This window comes from Pantherophis guttatus, chromosome 1 (assembly GCF_059756535.1).
Source record: "Pantherophis guttatus breed Tessera chromosome 1, ASM5975653v1, whole genome shotgun sequence".
Classification (NCBI taxonomy): domain Eukaryota; kingdom Metazoa; phylum Chordata; class Lepidosauria; order Squamata; family Colubridae; genus Pantherophis; species Pantherophis guttatus.
This window is the reverse complement of record NC_142063.1, coordinates 9,638,405-9,653,880: the sequence shown is the minus strand read 5'-3', so window position 1 is coordinate 9,653,880 and position 15,476 is coordinate 9,638,405. Positions and strand designations below refer to the sequence as shown.

Below are 15,476 nucleotides of genomic sequence, written 5' to 3'. Positions count from 1 at the left end.
CAAGCTGTTTTCCAAGGCCAGACAAGGAATAATGGATGGAAACTGAACAAGGAGAGAGATTCAACCTAGAAATAAGGAGAAATTTTCCGACAACAATCAACTCATGGAACAGAAGTTGCCTTCGGAAGTTGTGGGAGCTTCATCACTGGAGGCTTTCAAGAAGAGATTGGACTGCCATCTGTCAAAAATGGTGTAGGGCAGTGATGGCTAACCTTTTTGCCATCGCATGCCAAAAGTGGGGGAGCACGGGGGGGTCACACGCTGTCAACTTGCAAAGCTTTCAAGTTGCCATGAGCAGGAGGGAGGGAGAGCTGAAGAAAATCCAAACAAGCCTGGTGGGAGGGGGGTCACATCCCTAAACTCTGCATCTGTACTCGAATTGTTTTGCTTTGTGCAGGTCGCCCTCGGGAAGTGAGGGGAGCCGAATGTCAGCTTGCAAAGCTTTCAAGTTGCCATGAGCAGGAGGGAGGGAGAACTGAAGTGAATTCCATACATTCTTTCTCACCGCAATCAGAAGGAGGGTGTTAGGTTTCACAGCCAGCCAAAGTGGTTAATTGGAGAATGTGATTTATGACATGGCCATACCCATAATTCAGTGCCCCCCACGTCCCGCCCACGATACCCCTGCTTTTGGCACACAACAGCAAAAAGGTTGCCAGTGGGCCCGGTAGGCCCGTTTTTCGCCCTCCCCAGGCTCGAGAGGCTTTCTTGGAGCCTGGAGAGGGTGAAAACTACCACCACCCCAAGGCCCTCTGGAGGCCGAAAATGGCCCATTTCCCGACTTCCAGTCAGCCCAGAAGGCCCGTTTTTCACCCTCCCCAGGCTCCAGAGGCTTTCTTGGAGCCTGGGGAGGGTGAAAACTGCCTCCCCCACCACTACCCCGAGGCCCTCCGGAGGCCGGAAATGGCCCAGTTCCCGACTTCCAGTCAGCCCAGAAGGCCCGTTTTTCACCCTCCCCAGGCTCCAGAGGCTTTCGTGGAGCCTGGGGAGGGTGAAAACTGCCTCCCCCACCCCTCTGGAGGCCCTCCGGAGGCTGGAAAGAGCCCATTTTCCGATTTCCGGTGGGCCCAGAAAGCCCAAAATCAGCTGGCTGGCATGCGCACGCATGCTGGAGTTGAGTTAGGGCACCACTCGCGTGCCCACAGATATGGCTCCGTGTGCCATCTGTGGCACCCGTGCCATAGGTTCGCCATCACAGGTGTAAGGTCTGCTTGGGCGGGAAGGTTGGACTAGATGACCTACATGGTCCTTTCCAACTCTGTTATTTTGTTCATATGAAGATTGGTTGCAGAAATTGGGTTTGGCTAGTCTGATGGGGATGCGGTGGCTCAGTGGCTAAGATGCGGAGCTTGTCAATGGAAAGGTCGGCAGTTCGGCAGTTCGAGTCCCTAGTGCCGCGTAACGGGGTGAGCTCCCAGACTTGTCCCAGCTTCTGCCAACCTAGCAGTTCGAAAGCACATAAAAAATACAAGTAGAAAAAGAGGGACCACCTTTGGTGGGAAGGTAACAGTGTTCCGTGTGCCTTCAGCATTGAGTCATGCCAGCCACATGACCACGGAGACGTCTTCAAACAGCGCTGGTTCTTCGGCTTTGAAACGGAGATGACCACCGCCCCCTAGAGTCAGGAACGACTAGCGTACAGTATATGTGCGAGGGGGAACCTTTACCTATAGTCTACTGAAGAGAAGGACGAGGGGTGACACAATAGCATCTTCCAATATTTGAAGGGCTGCCAGAAAGAAGAGGAGGGGTCAACCTGTTCTCCAAAACTCCAGAAGGCAAGAAATAAACAATGGATGGAAAGTAATTAAGGAGAGAACTAACCTAAAACTAAGGAGAAATTTCCTGACAGCGAGAACAATTAACCAATGGAACAGCTTGCCTCCAGAAGTTGTGGCTGCTCCACCACTGGAAGCTTTCAAGAAGACATTGGACAGCCACTTGTCTGAAATGGCAGAGGATCTCCTGCTTGAGCAGGGAGTTGGACTAGAAGACCTCCAAGGACCCTTCCAACTCTGTTATTCTATTATTCTGCCCTGTGGGTTGACATCTGGGAACAAAGGTGGATTTTGACTTCTTGGGTGTCATGGTGGGATTGCAACTTCCAGAAGCCCCACCAATGGCCATGGAGGCTGGGAGCTGTAGTCTGACGCGTCTGAAAATGGGATAAAAATGGAAACAGGGCAGACGCTGTGCCCAAATTGTGCCAACGGGATTCCCGTCCACCACTCACTGTTCTTTTTTCAATTACAGGTAGTCCTTGGTTTACTACAACTGAGCCGAACATTTCTGTTGCGAAGCAAGAGTTGTGAAAATAATCTTTGTCCCATTTTACGACCGAATTTGCGAATTTTTCTGAACGACGTGCCTGTTATTCTATTCTTCTGAACGAGTTGTGCTCCATCACTGGAGGCTTTCAAGAGACATTGGACAGCCATTTATCTGAAATGGTGAAGGAGGTTGGACTAGAACTGGGGTCCCCAACCACTGGGACTGCGACCCACTACCGGGCAGTGGCCCGTTCAGAACCAGGCAGCGGAAGTGGCAGGCGAGCATGTGCGCAGCTCCATTTGCGTGAGCAGCAGACAACTCTGTGTGCACACCAAGCTCCATACGTGGCTGGCACTCGCACGGAACCCTCCCCTCCCACCCTCCGCCGGTCCACGAAGCCAGAAAGGTTCGGGACCGCCGGACTAGAAGACCTCCAAGGTCCCTTCAGCTCTATTATCCTGTAGTCTGAATTGCAGCTGTTTTGAGCAGAAAACCTGTGTGGACCTTGTAGTTCCTAACCTACGGAACCTGGGAGTGTTGTGACTCGGACAATGAGGAGGTTGGGGAGGAACTTGGGCCAGTCCTGGAGTCTGGGGAAGGCTCTGATGGATGCTCTGTGTCGGAAGCAGAGATAGAGCCAGGGCCATCCGATATTTCCCAGCTGCCTTCGGAGTCGGAGATAAGTGGGGAAGAAGAACAGCTGGGGCCTGTTACAGATGTGTATAGAAGTTAAAGAGGAATGGCGTCCGTGGAAAACAACCATTCAATTTAGTGATTCGTGTCTCAGAGACTATTTGAAAGTGTTTGATTTACAGCTTTGTGGCTGGAAGCTCCGGGCTTGGCAATTATCCAAGAACTGATAAGGTCTGTACTGCAGTTAACCCTTGGAAGGATTATTGCCTGGACTTTTCTGTGTGGGAACGCCATGAATTTCCAGTAGCTAAATAAAGAGGGTTTTTTCGGGACAAGGGGTTCTGTTTCTTGGTTCTGCTAAGGCTGGGTCAGAACAGGGAGTGACAAGTGGGGTGCGATAGTCAGGAGCAAACACACGAGCACCGGTCAAGTGAGCTTCTGACTCAACATCTCGTTCTTTAATGGTTCATGCTGTACATCTGGCTTTATGGAGACCGACCACCTGGGACCTTCTCCAGGGTGAGTCCACCGCCATTTGCAGCCCCCGCTAAGCACTCCTGTTTCCGAAGCATTCACCCCCCCTCCCCGCTTCCTTCCATCTTCCTACTTGTCTTCCTCCTCCTTCTTAGAAGGATCCTCCCTGAGACTCTTTGGGAGGTAGGATTGCACGAGTTTGAAGATGCTCCACCCTTGACCTCCGGAGGTCTGGGATGCTGCTGTTGAGGATTCTTCCTCCGCCTCCCTGTAAGGAGTCATTTCTTCACACTCCTTGAGGTCGTAGGCCCGCTGGATTTTGAGGATGTCCACCTGGTCCCCTGGAGCAGAAGAGGAAGCCTCATCCACCTGCCTCCTGATAGAGGACCCATCCTCACATTCTTTGGGTTCGTAGGCTTTCTGGATGTCCAGGAGGTTCTTGGGTTTCTCAGGAAGTGGCTGTTTCTCTTCTTCCGTGGTCGAAGGTGGGACCTCGTTGTTGTTGTTGCTCTTATTGGCCTCGAGTTTCAGAATGTTATCCATGCTTGAAATCAACTGGCTCTTAGTAGATGGGACTTCCAGCCCTGAACGAGAGGTTGGTGGTGACATTTCTTCCTGGACAGGTGGTGGGACGTCTTCTTCCACCTGGATAGATGATGGGATTTCTTCCATCTGGATAGATGATAGGACTTCTTCCACCTGGGTAGATGGTGGGACTTCTTCCACCTGAACAGGAGGTGGGATGACTTCTTCCTTCTGGATAGGAGGTGGGATGACTACTTCCACCTGAACAGGAGGTGGGATGACTTCTTCCTTCTGGATAGGAGGTGGGATGACTACTTCCACCTGAACAGGAGGTGGGATGACTTCTTCCTTCTGGATAGGAAGTGGGATGACTACTTCCTTCTGGACAGGAGGTGGGACCTCTACCTTCTTAATGGAAGGTGCTTCCTTAATAGAAATTCGGGACACCTCCATTTCCACTTTCTCCTCCTTGCTGGGCAGTGTGTCGTCAAGACACTCTTGAGGCTCATAAGCCTTCAGGAGTTTCAGGATGTCCGCCCTGCTCGGTGGAAGGAATTCTCTTTGGTCAGGATCTGAGACTTCCATTTCGTTGAACGATTCTTCGCAACCTTTAGGGTCGTAAGCTTGGAGGAGCTTCAAGATGTCATCCCTGCTGGGCAAGGCTTCTTCCTCTTCCTGAGCAGGAACTTCTTCCTCTTCCTTCTGGCCAGAAGATTGGATGTTCTTCTTCTCTAGCAGTGCGTGGATGGTGGAGATTTTGGGCACGTAGGTCACCAGCAATTTCAATATGCCCCAATTTTTAGACCCTTCCTTTCTCGGGGATGGCCCTTCCTCTTCCTCTTCCTCTTCCTTTTCTCCCCTGCTAGGAGTTACGTCCTCCTTACAACCTTGAGGATCATATGCCTCTTGGATTTTGAGGATGTCCTCCGATTCTCTTAAACTAGAAGGTGGGACCACTTCGGCCGCGGCCGCCTCCTCCTTCTTCACAAAAAGAGTATCATTGTAGCACTCTCGAGGTTCGTACGCTTTCTGGATTTTCAAGATGTTGCTCTCGGTATCCCTCATGTCGTATGGGGGGACCTCTCCTTTGGCTTCGTCCTTGCTCTCCGCCGCCTCTACCTGGGTCTCCCGCTTCTTGGTCAAGATGGGAGGGAGATAGTCCTTCAACCAAAGCAAGGCCTTGGGGCTTTGCAAGGCGAATTCCATGAGTTCATCCATCGAGCCCTGGGCTTCGGCCATGATGGCGAAGCTCTTGTTCAAGAGGCCGCTGGACAGGTCGCTGAAACAGTGGGCGGAGGCAAAGGTGGAATGGAGCTCGCTCATATCTCGGCAGGTCTGGTATAGCTTGTTTTGGAGATTAGAGGGAAGGTCTTTCAGGTTGGTCAATAGGCTCTCATAGGTGTTCTTCAAGTTGCTGGTCAAGCTCCGGGACATTTCTAGGGTTTTGGTTTCTACCTGTTGGAACCAAAAGACATTCTTTCAGATGCATACTCCTTCCTACCTACTCGTCGAGTAGGTAGCAGCCCTGACCAGCAATTAAACCAATTAAAACCCAAGTTTGGCCTATTCCTATCAGGAAGAGGGATAACCTCCTCCTCCTCACTGCATTAAGCAGGTGATTAGCGAGAGAATCAAGGAATATGGATGGAAGAGGATATTTGTAGTAGCTCAGGGTTGAACGGTGGGGTCCTTGGTCCTGTCTGAGCTTGGTGGTTTTCTTGCAGATGTTTCCTGACCCAACTAGGGAACATCATCAGGGCTAAAAGAGAGTGGGGTTTGTGGAGAAGAGGACGATGACTCTGGAGTTCTGGGTAGCCTCTGAATTTGGTGCTTTTCTTGCAAACATCTCATGACCCAACTAGGGAACATCCTCAGGGCTAAAGGGAAATGGGGTTTGTGGGCGGGGGGGTGGGGGAGAGGAAGACTTGATGGTCTCTGAACTTGGTGGTTTTCTTGCAGATGTGTCATGACCCAACTAGGGAACATCCTCAGTGCTAGTAGGGAGTGGGGTTGTGGAAAGGAGGAGGAGGAGGAGGAGGAGGAGGAGGAGGAGGAGGAGGAGGAGGAGGAGGAGGAGGACGACGACAGTTATGGGGTCCTTGGTGCTCTCTGAGTGTGATTATTTTCTTGCAGAGGTCTCGTGACCAAACTAGGTTACATCATCAGTGCTTGATTGGACAATTGTTTACTTCTTGAATATTAATCTAGTGTTAATCTTAGTATTAATTACCAAAGAACTACCAACTTAGACAAACAAGCTAACAGTCAACAGCAGCCTGATCAGGGGGCCACCAAGACCACTCCCACCCACACTGACAAGGCAAGCCATTGATCTATAAAAATGAGAGCAAGCCCCTCTCCCTTCTAGCCCTGATGATGTTGCCTAGTTGGGTCAGGAAACGTCTGCAAGAAAACGAGTTCAGAGAGCACCAAGGATGACCTCCAACCCCACTCGCCTTCTAGCCCTGATGATGCTTATCTAGTTGGGTCATGAAGCGTCTGCAACAAAACCAGCAACCTCAGAGAGCACCAAGGACCCCACAAATCAAGGGATCTTCCACCCGAACAAAATCAGAAATGAATTTGGATGCCAAACTAGGCACCCAGCGATCAAGATTTTGGTAACCAAAGCAAGTAGGCTTCGGAATGCTTTGCAGAAAATTTTTAAGTTGAACTTTGGAAAAACTCGATTAGTAGAGATGTTCCATCAGTGGGAGTGGAGAGACACAACTAGTTGCTTCCTGCACTTTCCCACTAAGTCTTCTGATTGGACTATGTTTCCCTGAAAATACGACAGGGTCTTATATTAAGTTTTGCTCCCAAAAAACACATTAGGGCTTATTTTCCAGTTAGGTCTTTTTCCCCCTGGTGAAATATAGTACTAAATACAGTGGTGAAATGCTCCCGGTTCAGACCGGATCACTCGATCCGGTAGCGATGGAGGCGAGTGGTTCGGAGAACCGGTAGCAAAAATCCCTGCCCCGCCCCATGACCAGTTGAACCGCACGATCATCAGAGGCTTTTTTTTTTATTTTTAAAAAGCATTTTTTCTACAACCTCTTGTAGAAAAAATGCTTTTAAAAGCCTCTGACGATCCCAGCTGAGTTGCCTGATCGGCAGAGGCTTTTTTTTCTTCTTAAATCTGAGATTTTCAATTTCCAGTTATATTTTGTTGCTGTGCATGTGTGCGTGCATGTTTAAATATTCTGTGAAGCAAGAGCTCTTTCTCCCGAACAGATATTCCTCGACTTACAACCAATTCATTTAGCGGCTGTTCAAAGTTACAACTGCACTGGAAAAAGTGACTTGCAACCAATCCTCACAGTTACCACCGCACTGTGACATCCCCACAGATCAAAATGCAGCTGCTTGGCAACTGGCATGTATTTGTGACGATTGCAATGCCCTGCGGTCACATGATCTCCCTTGGCAACTGTCTCAGGGAGCTTCCAACAAGCCAAGCCAGTGGGGAAAGCCAGATTCACTTAATGACTGCAAGATTCACTTAACGATGGCAGGGATTTGCTTAGTAGCCGTGGCGAACAAGGTTGCAAAAACGGAGTTTGCAGCTCACTTAACAAGCGCCTTAGGTAGCAATGGAAATCCCAGTTCCGATGGTGGTCGTAAGTCGAGAACTACCTGTATCTCCTTTTGAGACTTGGCACCCTTGGAATATGTTACCCCGTTTCCCTGAAAATAAAACATCCCCTAATAATAAGGCCAATTGGGCTTTTCAGCTCATGCACTAAAATGAGCCTCCCCCCGAAAATAAGCCCTCCCTGAAAATATTTAAACACAGAGCTGGAAATCAGGTAAGACGGCAAGAGGAGCCCCATCTTGCTTTACACGCCCCAAAATAATAAGACCTCCCCGAAAATAAGGCCAAGTGCTTATTTCGGGATTCAAAAAAAAAATATAAGACAGGGTCTTATTTTCAGGGAAACACGGTAGCATCCCAGAATCCTGATTGGGAATTTTAGGGATTTGGAGGCCTCTAAATTCAAGGAGGATATTTTATTTCCCAGCAGAGAGAGGGTACTGATTATAGCCTTGAAATGGGTCAATCATTGGGGGCGGGGGGAATCAGTTTAGCTGGGAAAACAGAAGCAAGTGAGGAAGAAACTCAAGATTGCTCCACGTTGATTCTCTTTGGTTTAAGAATGATGGAAAGAAATCGTCAGGCTCCCGAGAATCTGTTCTTATATCTTATGATAACAGAGTTTCAGTAGCTCAGTGCTTCTCCGACCAGTTCCTAGAATTCCTTGGCCAACCTTGGGATACCTATAGGAACACGGCGGTGCATCCACAGCTTTTGAAGGCAAGCTTTTCCACTGATCTGAACAGAACAAGAGAGTCGGAAGGGACCTTGTAGGTCATCTGATCCAAACACCCCCGCGCAAGAAGGAGACCCTACACCATTTCTGACAGATGGCAGTCCTGTCTCTTCTTGAAAGCTTCCGGTGATGAAGCTCCCAGAGCTTTTTTTTTTTAAATCAAGTTTTTTAATTTATTTTTTTATAAATGTAACAAATCAATGCATGAATGGTGTGACATCTGGGTGTCATACATTCTAATACAAATAAAACTATCAAAGTTAATCATAATTATTATATTCAATCAACTTATATGTTTCTAGTAAATAATACACATTTATCTTAGATTGCAATCTATCATTGTTCAGTTATTCCACGTTTTCTCTTGTTATTGCTTTCGTTATGTAAAAATGTAGACATTGATATTCCCCTTCTCTTATTTCTATCACCTATTCTAGCTTTTAATCATATCACCCTTTATTAAAAGTCTTTCTTTCCTTTCTAACTTCTAATCATGTCACCCACCAAAAAAAAGAGAGAGAGAGAGAGAGAGAGAGAGAGAGAGAGAGAGGGAGGAGCAACTCCCAACAACAACATAAAAGAAAAGAAATCATCCATACATCGTCTCTTGCCTGCTTTGATACTTTTAATTGCTATGCTTTAAGACAGAGGTCAGCAGCCCGCAGCTCTGGAGCCGCATGTGGCTGTTTCATCCCTCTGCTGCGGCTCCCTGTTGCTGGTCAGCTCCACAATTGATAGGGCTTTCGGATAGGACAGGTAGAGGAAAAAGGATGCTGCGCTAGGACGACACTCTTTGGTGGGGGAACCAGACTTCCAGTCAACAGAGAAAAAAGTACACCGCACAAGGAGTATGATGGGGGAACTGGACTTCAACGAAGAAATGAACAGGGGCTTCCGGTTAGGACCTTTGTAGCTCTTTGCATGTTTAAGATTGCCAATGCCTGCTTTAAGCGAAAGAGAGGGAGAAGAAAAGGCAAATCAAAACAACAATTAAAAAAACAATCATCATCATCTATCCATCGTCTCTTGCCCGCTTCAATACTTTAATTGCTGTGCTGCTGCTGCTTTTTTTTTTTGGACTTGCCTTCCACGCTCCTCTCTTAGATCTTTATCTCTGTCTACATTTGTTTCTTGGATGATCAATCTGGATATTCCTCCCACCTCTCCCTTCTTTCACTGCCTAATTTCTAAGATTTCTACCCAGATCCTTATCTCCCTTTCTAACACCTCTTCCAACTCTCTTAATATATTTTCCCCCTGTTTTAATTCATCAATCACTATTATTTTCATTGTTGTCTCCTCTTTGTCCTCTTCCTTCATTTCTTCTGTTGACTCCTCCCTTTCCTGGGCGTCTTGATCTTTGCTCATCATCCCTCGTATGGTATTTTCCATTTTCCCCATAAACTCCTTAAATACTTTCTCCATGGCGTCTTTTGTATTTTGAAAAAATAATTCCATTTCCATTGAAAATCCACGGTCCAAGAGCTATTTATTCAGTCCTTCTGCTACCCTTCAAGGAGTGCACTAGTCCCAATTCTTTATGTCACATAAGTAAACAATCAATTCCCTACAGATAGTCCCAGAGGTTATCAAAAAGCCTCAATAAGTATTTGCACTGTCTCTCATATAGGCGTTTCCAAATTTGTAATTTTTCCTTTCCTCAGCAGGTGGCACTCTCCAATTAAATTTCAGTTTCAGTTTACTCATTGATAGTTAATTATAAAACAGTTATTAAAGCAGGATAGGTTTTGTAGGTAAATAATTCCAACACTTTCAAATTCAAGTGAAAAAGCAGTGTTAATTTTTTAAATCCATAGTTCCTGCATTTTAAAATTGTTTTTAAAGAGTAAATTATTTCCTCTGTCTTTAAATCTCCTCCTTCCGGTTGCTAATCACTTAATCACTTTCCAAAGTGCTTGTCTGCCATTGAACTGATAGCTCTAAGTCAATAGTTTCTCCATGTTTCTTTGAGGTTAAAAATTGAATAAAAATAATTCTTCTCACCCAGTTCATTGTTCACCAGGTCCGCTCCTGCATATTGCTTAGATGGTCATCTGCTATCCCAGCTTTGTAGCAGCCACCTTAGGCTGTCTCTTCTTCCCGTCATGGCATAGAGGGAGAAAGCAAAACCTCTGGATTTCGACAGGAGAGTTGCGTTCTCTCCTGGGATCTCACAGGGTTCCCCTCCTTAGCTTCGCTGTCCCCACAAGGCAGCTTTTTGGCTCCTTTCAGAGCCCACTAAGAGGGAGAAGCCAGCACATGAACGAAGAGCTTGGTTCTTCGTGACTGGTATCGTGGGAAACTCCACCCCTTTCTCCGAAGCTCCCAGAACTTCCGAAGGCATCTTCTGTTCCATGGGTTGATTGTTCTCACCGTCAGAAAGTTTCTAGGTTGAATCTCTCCAGGATCAGTTTCCATCCATTGTTTCTTGTCTGGCCTTTGGGTGCTTTGGAGAATAGCTTGTCCCCCTCCTCTCTGTGGCAGCCCCTCAAATATTGGAAGACTGCTATCCTATCTCCCCTGGTCCTTCTCTTCACTAGACTAGCCATGCCCGGTTCCTGCAACTGTTCTTCGTATGGTCCATATGTTGTCTCTGGCTTACCTTGGAGAACTAAGTCTCAAGGCTCTACATTCCTGCAGTCATAAAACTGACCCTAAGCAAGGTTAGGTGGTCCAAAGCACCAGAAGGCAAGACAAGAAACAATGGGTGGAAACTAATCAGGGAGAGAAGCAACCTGGAATTGATGCTGTGAGAATCACCGGCCTGCCTACTGGGGCACATGAAACAAGAGAACTTCTGCAATAAGGCCCAGAAACTTCCGTCGCGAATTGAAGACGTGGCTTTTTCACCGAATGGGCTGAATCCGTAGGGGGGTCTTCAAATAATTTTAATAATTTTTAATTGATTTTAATTTAATTTTAAACTGATTTTAATTGTTTATGTAATTCTTTGTTTTGTTTTGTAAGCCGCCCTGAGTCCTACGGGAGAAGGGCGGCATATAAATTACATAAATAAATAAAATAAAATAAATAAAACCCTTGGGCCAGAGATGTGGTAAGCTGGGAACATTACATCACCTGTCGTCTTCAAGCAGGTTAAAAGGCTGCTGGGGCCAAGAGGGTATCGATAGGAGGAGATGGCAGTTTAGTAAATCTTTGTTGGGGCTGCCCCAAAGAAGAGGGAGTCAAGCTATTCTCCTAAGCACCTGAAGGCAGAACAAAAGCAATGGGTGGAAACTAACCAAGGAGAGGAGCAGCTTAGAACTAAGGAGAAACTTTCTAACAGTGAGGACAATTAACCAGAGGAACAACTTGCCACCACAAGTTGTGGGTGCACCATCACTGGAGGTTTTTAAGAAGAGACTGGATGTCACCTATCTGAAATGGAACAGGGTCTCCCGCTTGAGCAGGGGGTTGGACTAGAAGACCTTCAGGGTCCCTTCCAACTCTATTCTGATTCTTGACAGAGGAGAGCAGTTGACAAAGTACTACAAACGCCATGTGTCTGCACATTCCTCATCAGGAAAATGGGTAGCCCTCCACCCACAGCACCGACAGAGGATTAGAGCAAAAGAATCAAAGCATCTTGAGCCTAACAAAATTAGAAGTGAACTGGCACGCTGAAGGAAGCATCCAGTTGCCAAGACTGGATCCCTTTTGGGTTTCCCTTTCAATAAATCCAGTTAAAGAAGAATCTGGCTTTTTAGCTGTAAGTGGCTACTAAGGGAAGTGCGAAATGCTAAAACATACGATGAACGGTTGCAGGAACTGGGCATGGGTAGTCTAGTGAAGAGAAGGACCAGGGGAGACAGGATAGCAGTTATTCCAATATTTGAGGGGCTGCCACAGAGAGGAGGGGGTCAAACTATTTTCCAAAGCTCCTGAAGGCCAGAAAAAGAATAACGGATGGAAACTGATCAAGGAGAGATTCAACCTGGAAATAAGGAGAAATTTCCTGACAGTGAGAACAATCAACCAGTGGAACAGAAGTTGCCTTCGGAAGTTGTGGGTGCTTCATCCCTGGAGGCTTTCAAGAAGAGACTGGACTGCCATCTGTCAGAAATCATGTAAGGTCTGCTTGGGCAGGGGGTTGGACTAGATGACCTACAAGGTCCCTTCCAACTCTGTATCTGAAATGAATCTGCCTTCGCTAATTTGCCGCTTCATCAATACGCCAGATTGCCATTGCGATCCACGTGATATAGAGGTTCTACTCTCATCGAGTTCCAGATTAGGGAAATAAAAGTCCAGGACTGGCTGGGGGAATTCTGGGAGTTGAAGTTCTCAGAGCTCAAGGTGACCAAGGTTGAGAAAGGGGTAGCCACTTCCTCGCTGCACTGGGGGGGGGGAGGTTTAACTGAAAGGGGTACTTCGGTATGAGTTGCTGTTCTGCATTTTGTGTTCCAAGATTCAAAGTCCAGAACAGGGACTCATGCAGAGGCAGCCTATCCAGTTTGTACAGTAGGGTGTCTTCAACGTATTGATCACCGAGACACCGAGAGCGTTATGACTTGGGGGAAGGGAGCAGGGGGCGAGGGACACTTACTTCAGAAGCGAAATCTTCTTCACTTCTAGCCATCCTTACAAGCAGAGTATCGTCTTCATCGCAACCGGGAGTTGTTAGAGTTATATGAGCCACATCTCTGTGGACCTTCTCCACAGGGGTCAACGATACACTCTTGGGGGGCGTGGTGACTTCTGGTGGAGGGGTTGGCGGCTTCTTGGGCTCCACTTCTGGTGGAGGGGTTGGAAGTTTGGGGCTTGGTAGCACCTCTGGCACAACTTCTGCTGGAGGACTTGGTAGTACCTTGTTTCAAGAAGTTCAATCAAAATGCGGTTAACAGTGATAAGCCATGATTAGGAGTATATATATATATATATATATATGCATATGACAGGAACCGGAAAATAGGAGCCTGGATAGCTCAACAGACAGAGCTCTGTAATTTAACACCAGCTGTCTGCAATTAAAGTAAGATCGAATCTCGCCAGGCTCAAGGTTGACTCAGCCTTCCATCCTTTCTAAGGTAGGTAAATTGAGGACCCAGTTTGTGGGGGCAATAAGCTGACTTTGTATAAACATACAAAAGTATGAAGGCTACTGCTTAACGCATTGTAAGCTGCCCTGAGTCTCCGGAGAAGGGCGGCATATAAATCAAATTAAAAAAAAAAATGCCACACAGGAGCAGCTAAAGGCAACTCCTAGCGAGGCAGGAAATGCAGCTGCATTGTAAAACATTGTACAAGTTCCGATGAAAACCACTGTAACATGTTCCCCCTTTCATACTAACACATATTATAAACATTATAGGACATTATAAAACATTGTGAAACAGTATAAACATTCAGATCAGGACCGTATCAACCCTTTCTACAGATTAAGTCTGTCAGGTCGTCGCAAACATCTACCGCTACGGGTGATGACTGGCTCTCTTGGCGCCGACTGGCTCTCTTTGCACTACGGGCTTCTCCAGCTTCACTGGGACCACTGGGCTCTTCTCGCCACTTACTGGGGCGTCCGGCGTTCGACTGCTATTGGGTATACCCACTTGCTCCAAGCTCTCATCGACATTGGTCTGAGGCCTCATTCCTGTGCGTTCCTTATTGTCCATGGGTAAGTGCGGCGTGGTAATACCAGATGCATCTCGCCTGTCCGCAGGATATGTAAAATCTGGCTGCTCAGCTTCATGCAAATCTACCCGATTGCGATGATACAGAGTTCCTTCAACATCCACTACATAGGAGCCACTTGTTGTAAGCAGCTACCCATTTTCCAGCGGACTGTTCGATCTCCAGGCAGCGGTCTCATCCGAATCCATTCCTCAATCTTCAATTCTGGCAAATCTCTCACTGATTTGTCATATCTTGCCTTGACCGCTTGTCTCTTCAGCCATAACTTTTCTGGAACCCCTTGTATCACCGAGGACTCAAGCAGCGTGTCTGCCACTGGCAGTGATGTCTTTAGTCTCCTTGACATCAGTCTCTGTGCCGGGCTACTGTCCATGCCCTCAGTTGGGGTATTTCTCCAATGTAGAATGGCTTTCCATGAGTCTTTACCTTCACTGTGAGCTTTCCTACATAGATTCTTCGTGATCTTCACAGTTGGTTCAGCTTTGCCATTGGCTTGTGGATGACGCGGTGAAGAGGTCACATGCTGGAACTCCCACTCAGCGGCAAATTTCCTAAATTGCAGGCTCGTAAACTGAGGACCGTTATCCGAGATCACTTTATCTGGTTAGCCATGACGTGCAAACTGAGTCTTGCATCTCTTAATGGTAGTTTCAGCCGAACAGTCCTGAATGGGTTCTAATTTCCCAAAAGTCAACTAATATTAGATACTCTTTTCCTACATAGTCGAACAAGTCCATACTAACAATCTGCCAAGGATGTGATGGTATCTCTTGTGACATCATGGTTTCTTTTTGTGGCGAATATGCATATTCATTGCAGGTGGTACAATTGCTAACAAAAGTCCTTAATTTCGCCTTGCATGTTGGGCCAGTAAAGTGTGTCACGGGCTTGTCTATAGCATGCCTCTCCGCCAATATGGCCCCAGTGTATGCGCAATAGCATCTCTGCTCTCAGTGACCTTGGCACTTTGACTCTTGGGCCCTTGTACAAGATCTCATTTTGTACCGCGATGTCATCTCTAAAAGACCAGTATTCCCTCACTATTGCCGGAACTGCCTCCTTCTCATCTGGCCGACTGCTCAGAACGATAGCCTTCAGGGCCTGTAAAGCTACATCAGTACCTGTGTGCTGCCTAAACTGACATAGCCACTGATTTGTGACATGAAGATAGTCTGCTTGATTAACTTCGGCGAAGAAAGTTTGTTCCTGTTGCAACCAGCAAACCATCTAATTCTCGTGTTCTCCTCCCGAGTGTCACCTGATCTAACGTAGCCCTACTCAGGGCATCACTGATACACATTTCGCGTCCTGGCTTGTAGACAATATTGAGGTTGTAATTCTGTAAGCTAAGCATCATGCTCTACAGCCGCTTGGGAGCGCACAAAAGGGGCTTCTTGAATATAGCTATTAGTGGCTTGTGATCAGTTTCGGCTCTGATTGTATCCCAGCCATAAAGATCATGATGGAAACGCTGGCAGGCAAGTACAATACTTAAGCATTCCTTTTCAATTTGAGCATAATTCAACTCGGCAGAAGAGAGCGCTGTGGACGCATTTGCAACCGGCTGACCTTCTTGCAATAGGCAACATCCTAGGCCATTTTTGTTTG

At 47.1% G+C, this 15,476-nt stretch overlaps 1 protein-coding gene across 3 annotated transcripts in view; it reads right to left on the bottom strand.

The window, feature by feature from the left end:
- Nucleotides 1-3,335: 3,335 nt before the first annotated feature.
- Nucleotides 3,336-15,476, bottom strand: part of LOC117668664 (uncharacterized) — a 35,817-nt gene continuing 23,676 nt past the window's right edge. For all 3 annotated transcript variants that reach the window (XM_060681657.2, XM_087894325.1, XM_060681659.2), the window contains 2 exons: nucleotides 12,784-13,044; nucleotides 3,336-5,358 (listed from right to left, as the gene is read on the bottom strand). In XM_060681657.2, the coding sequence (XP_060537640.2) occupies nucleotides 3,508-5,358; nucleotides 12,784-13,044 (2,112 nt within the window). In that variant the 3' untranslated portion in view covers nucleotides 3,336-3,507. The remainder of the gene's footprint in view (nucleotides 5,359-12,783; nucleotides 13,045-15,476) is intronic.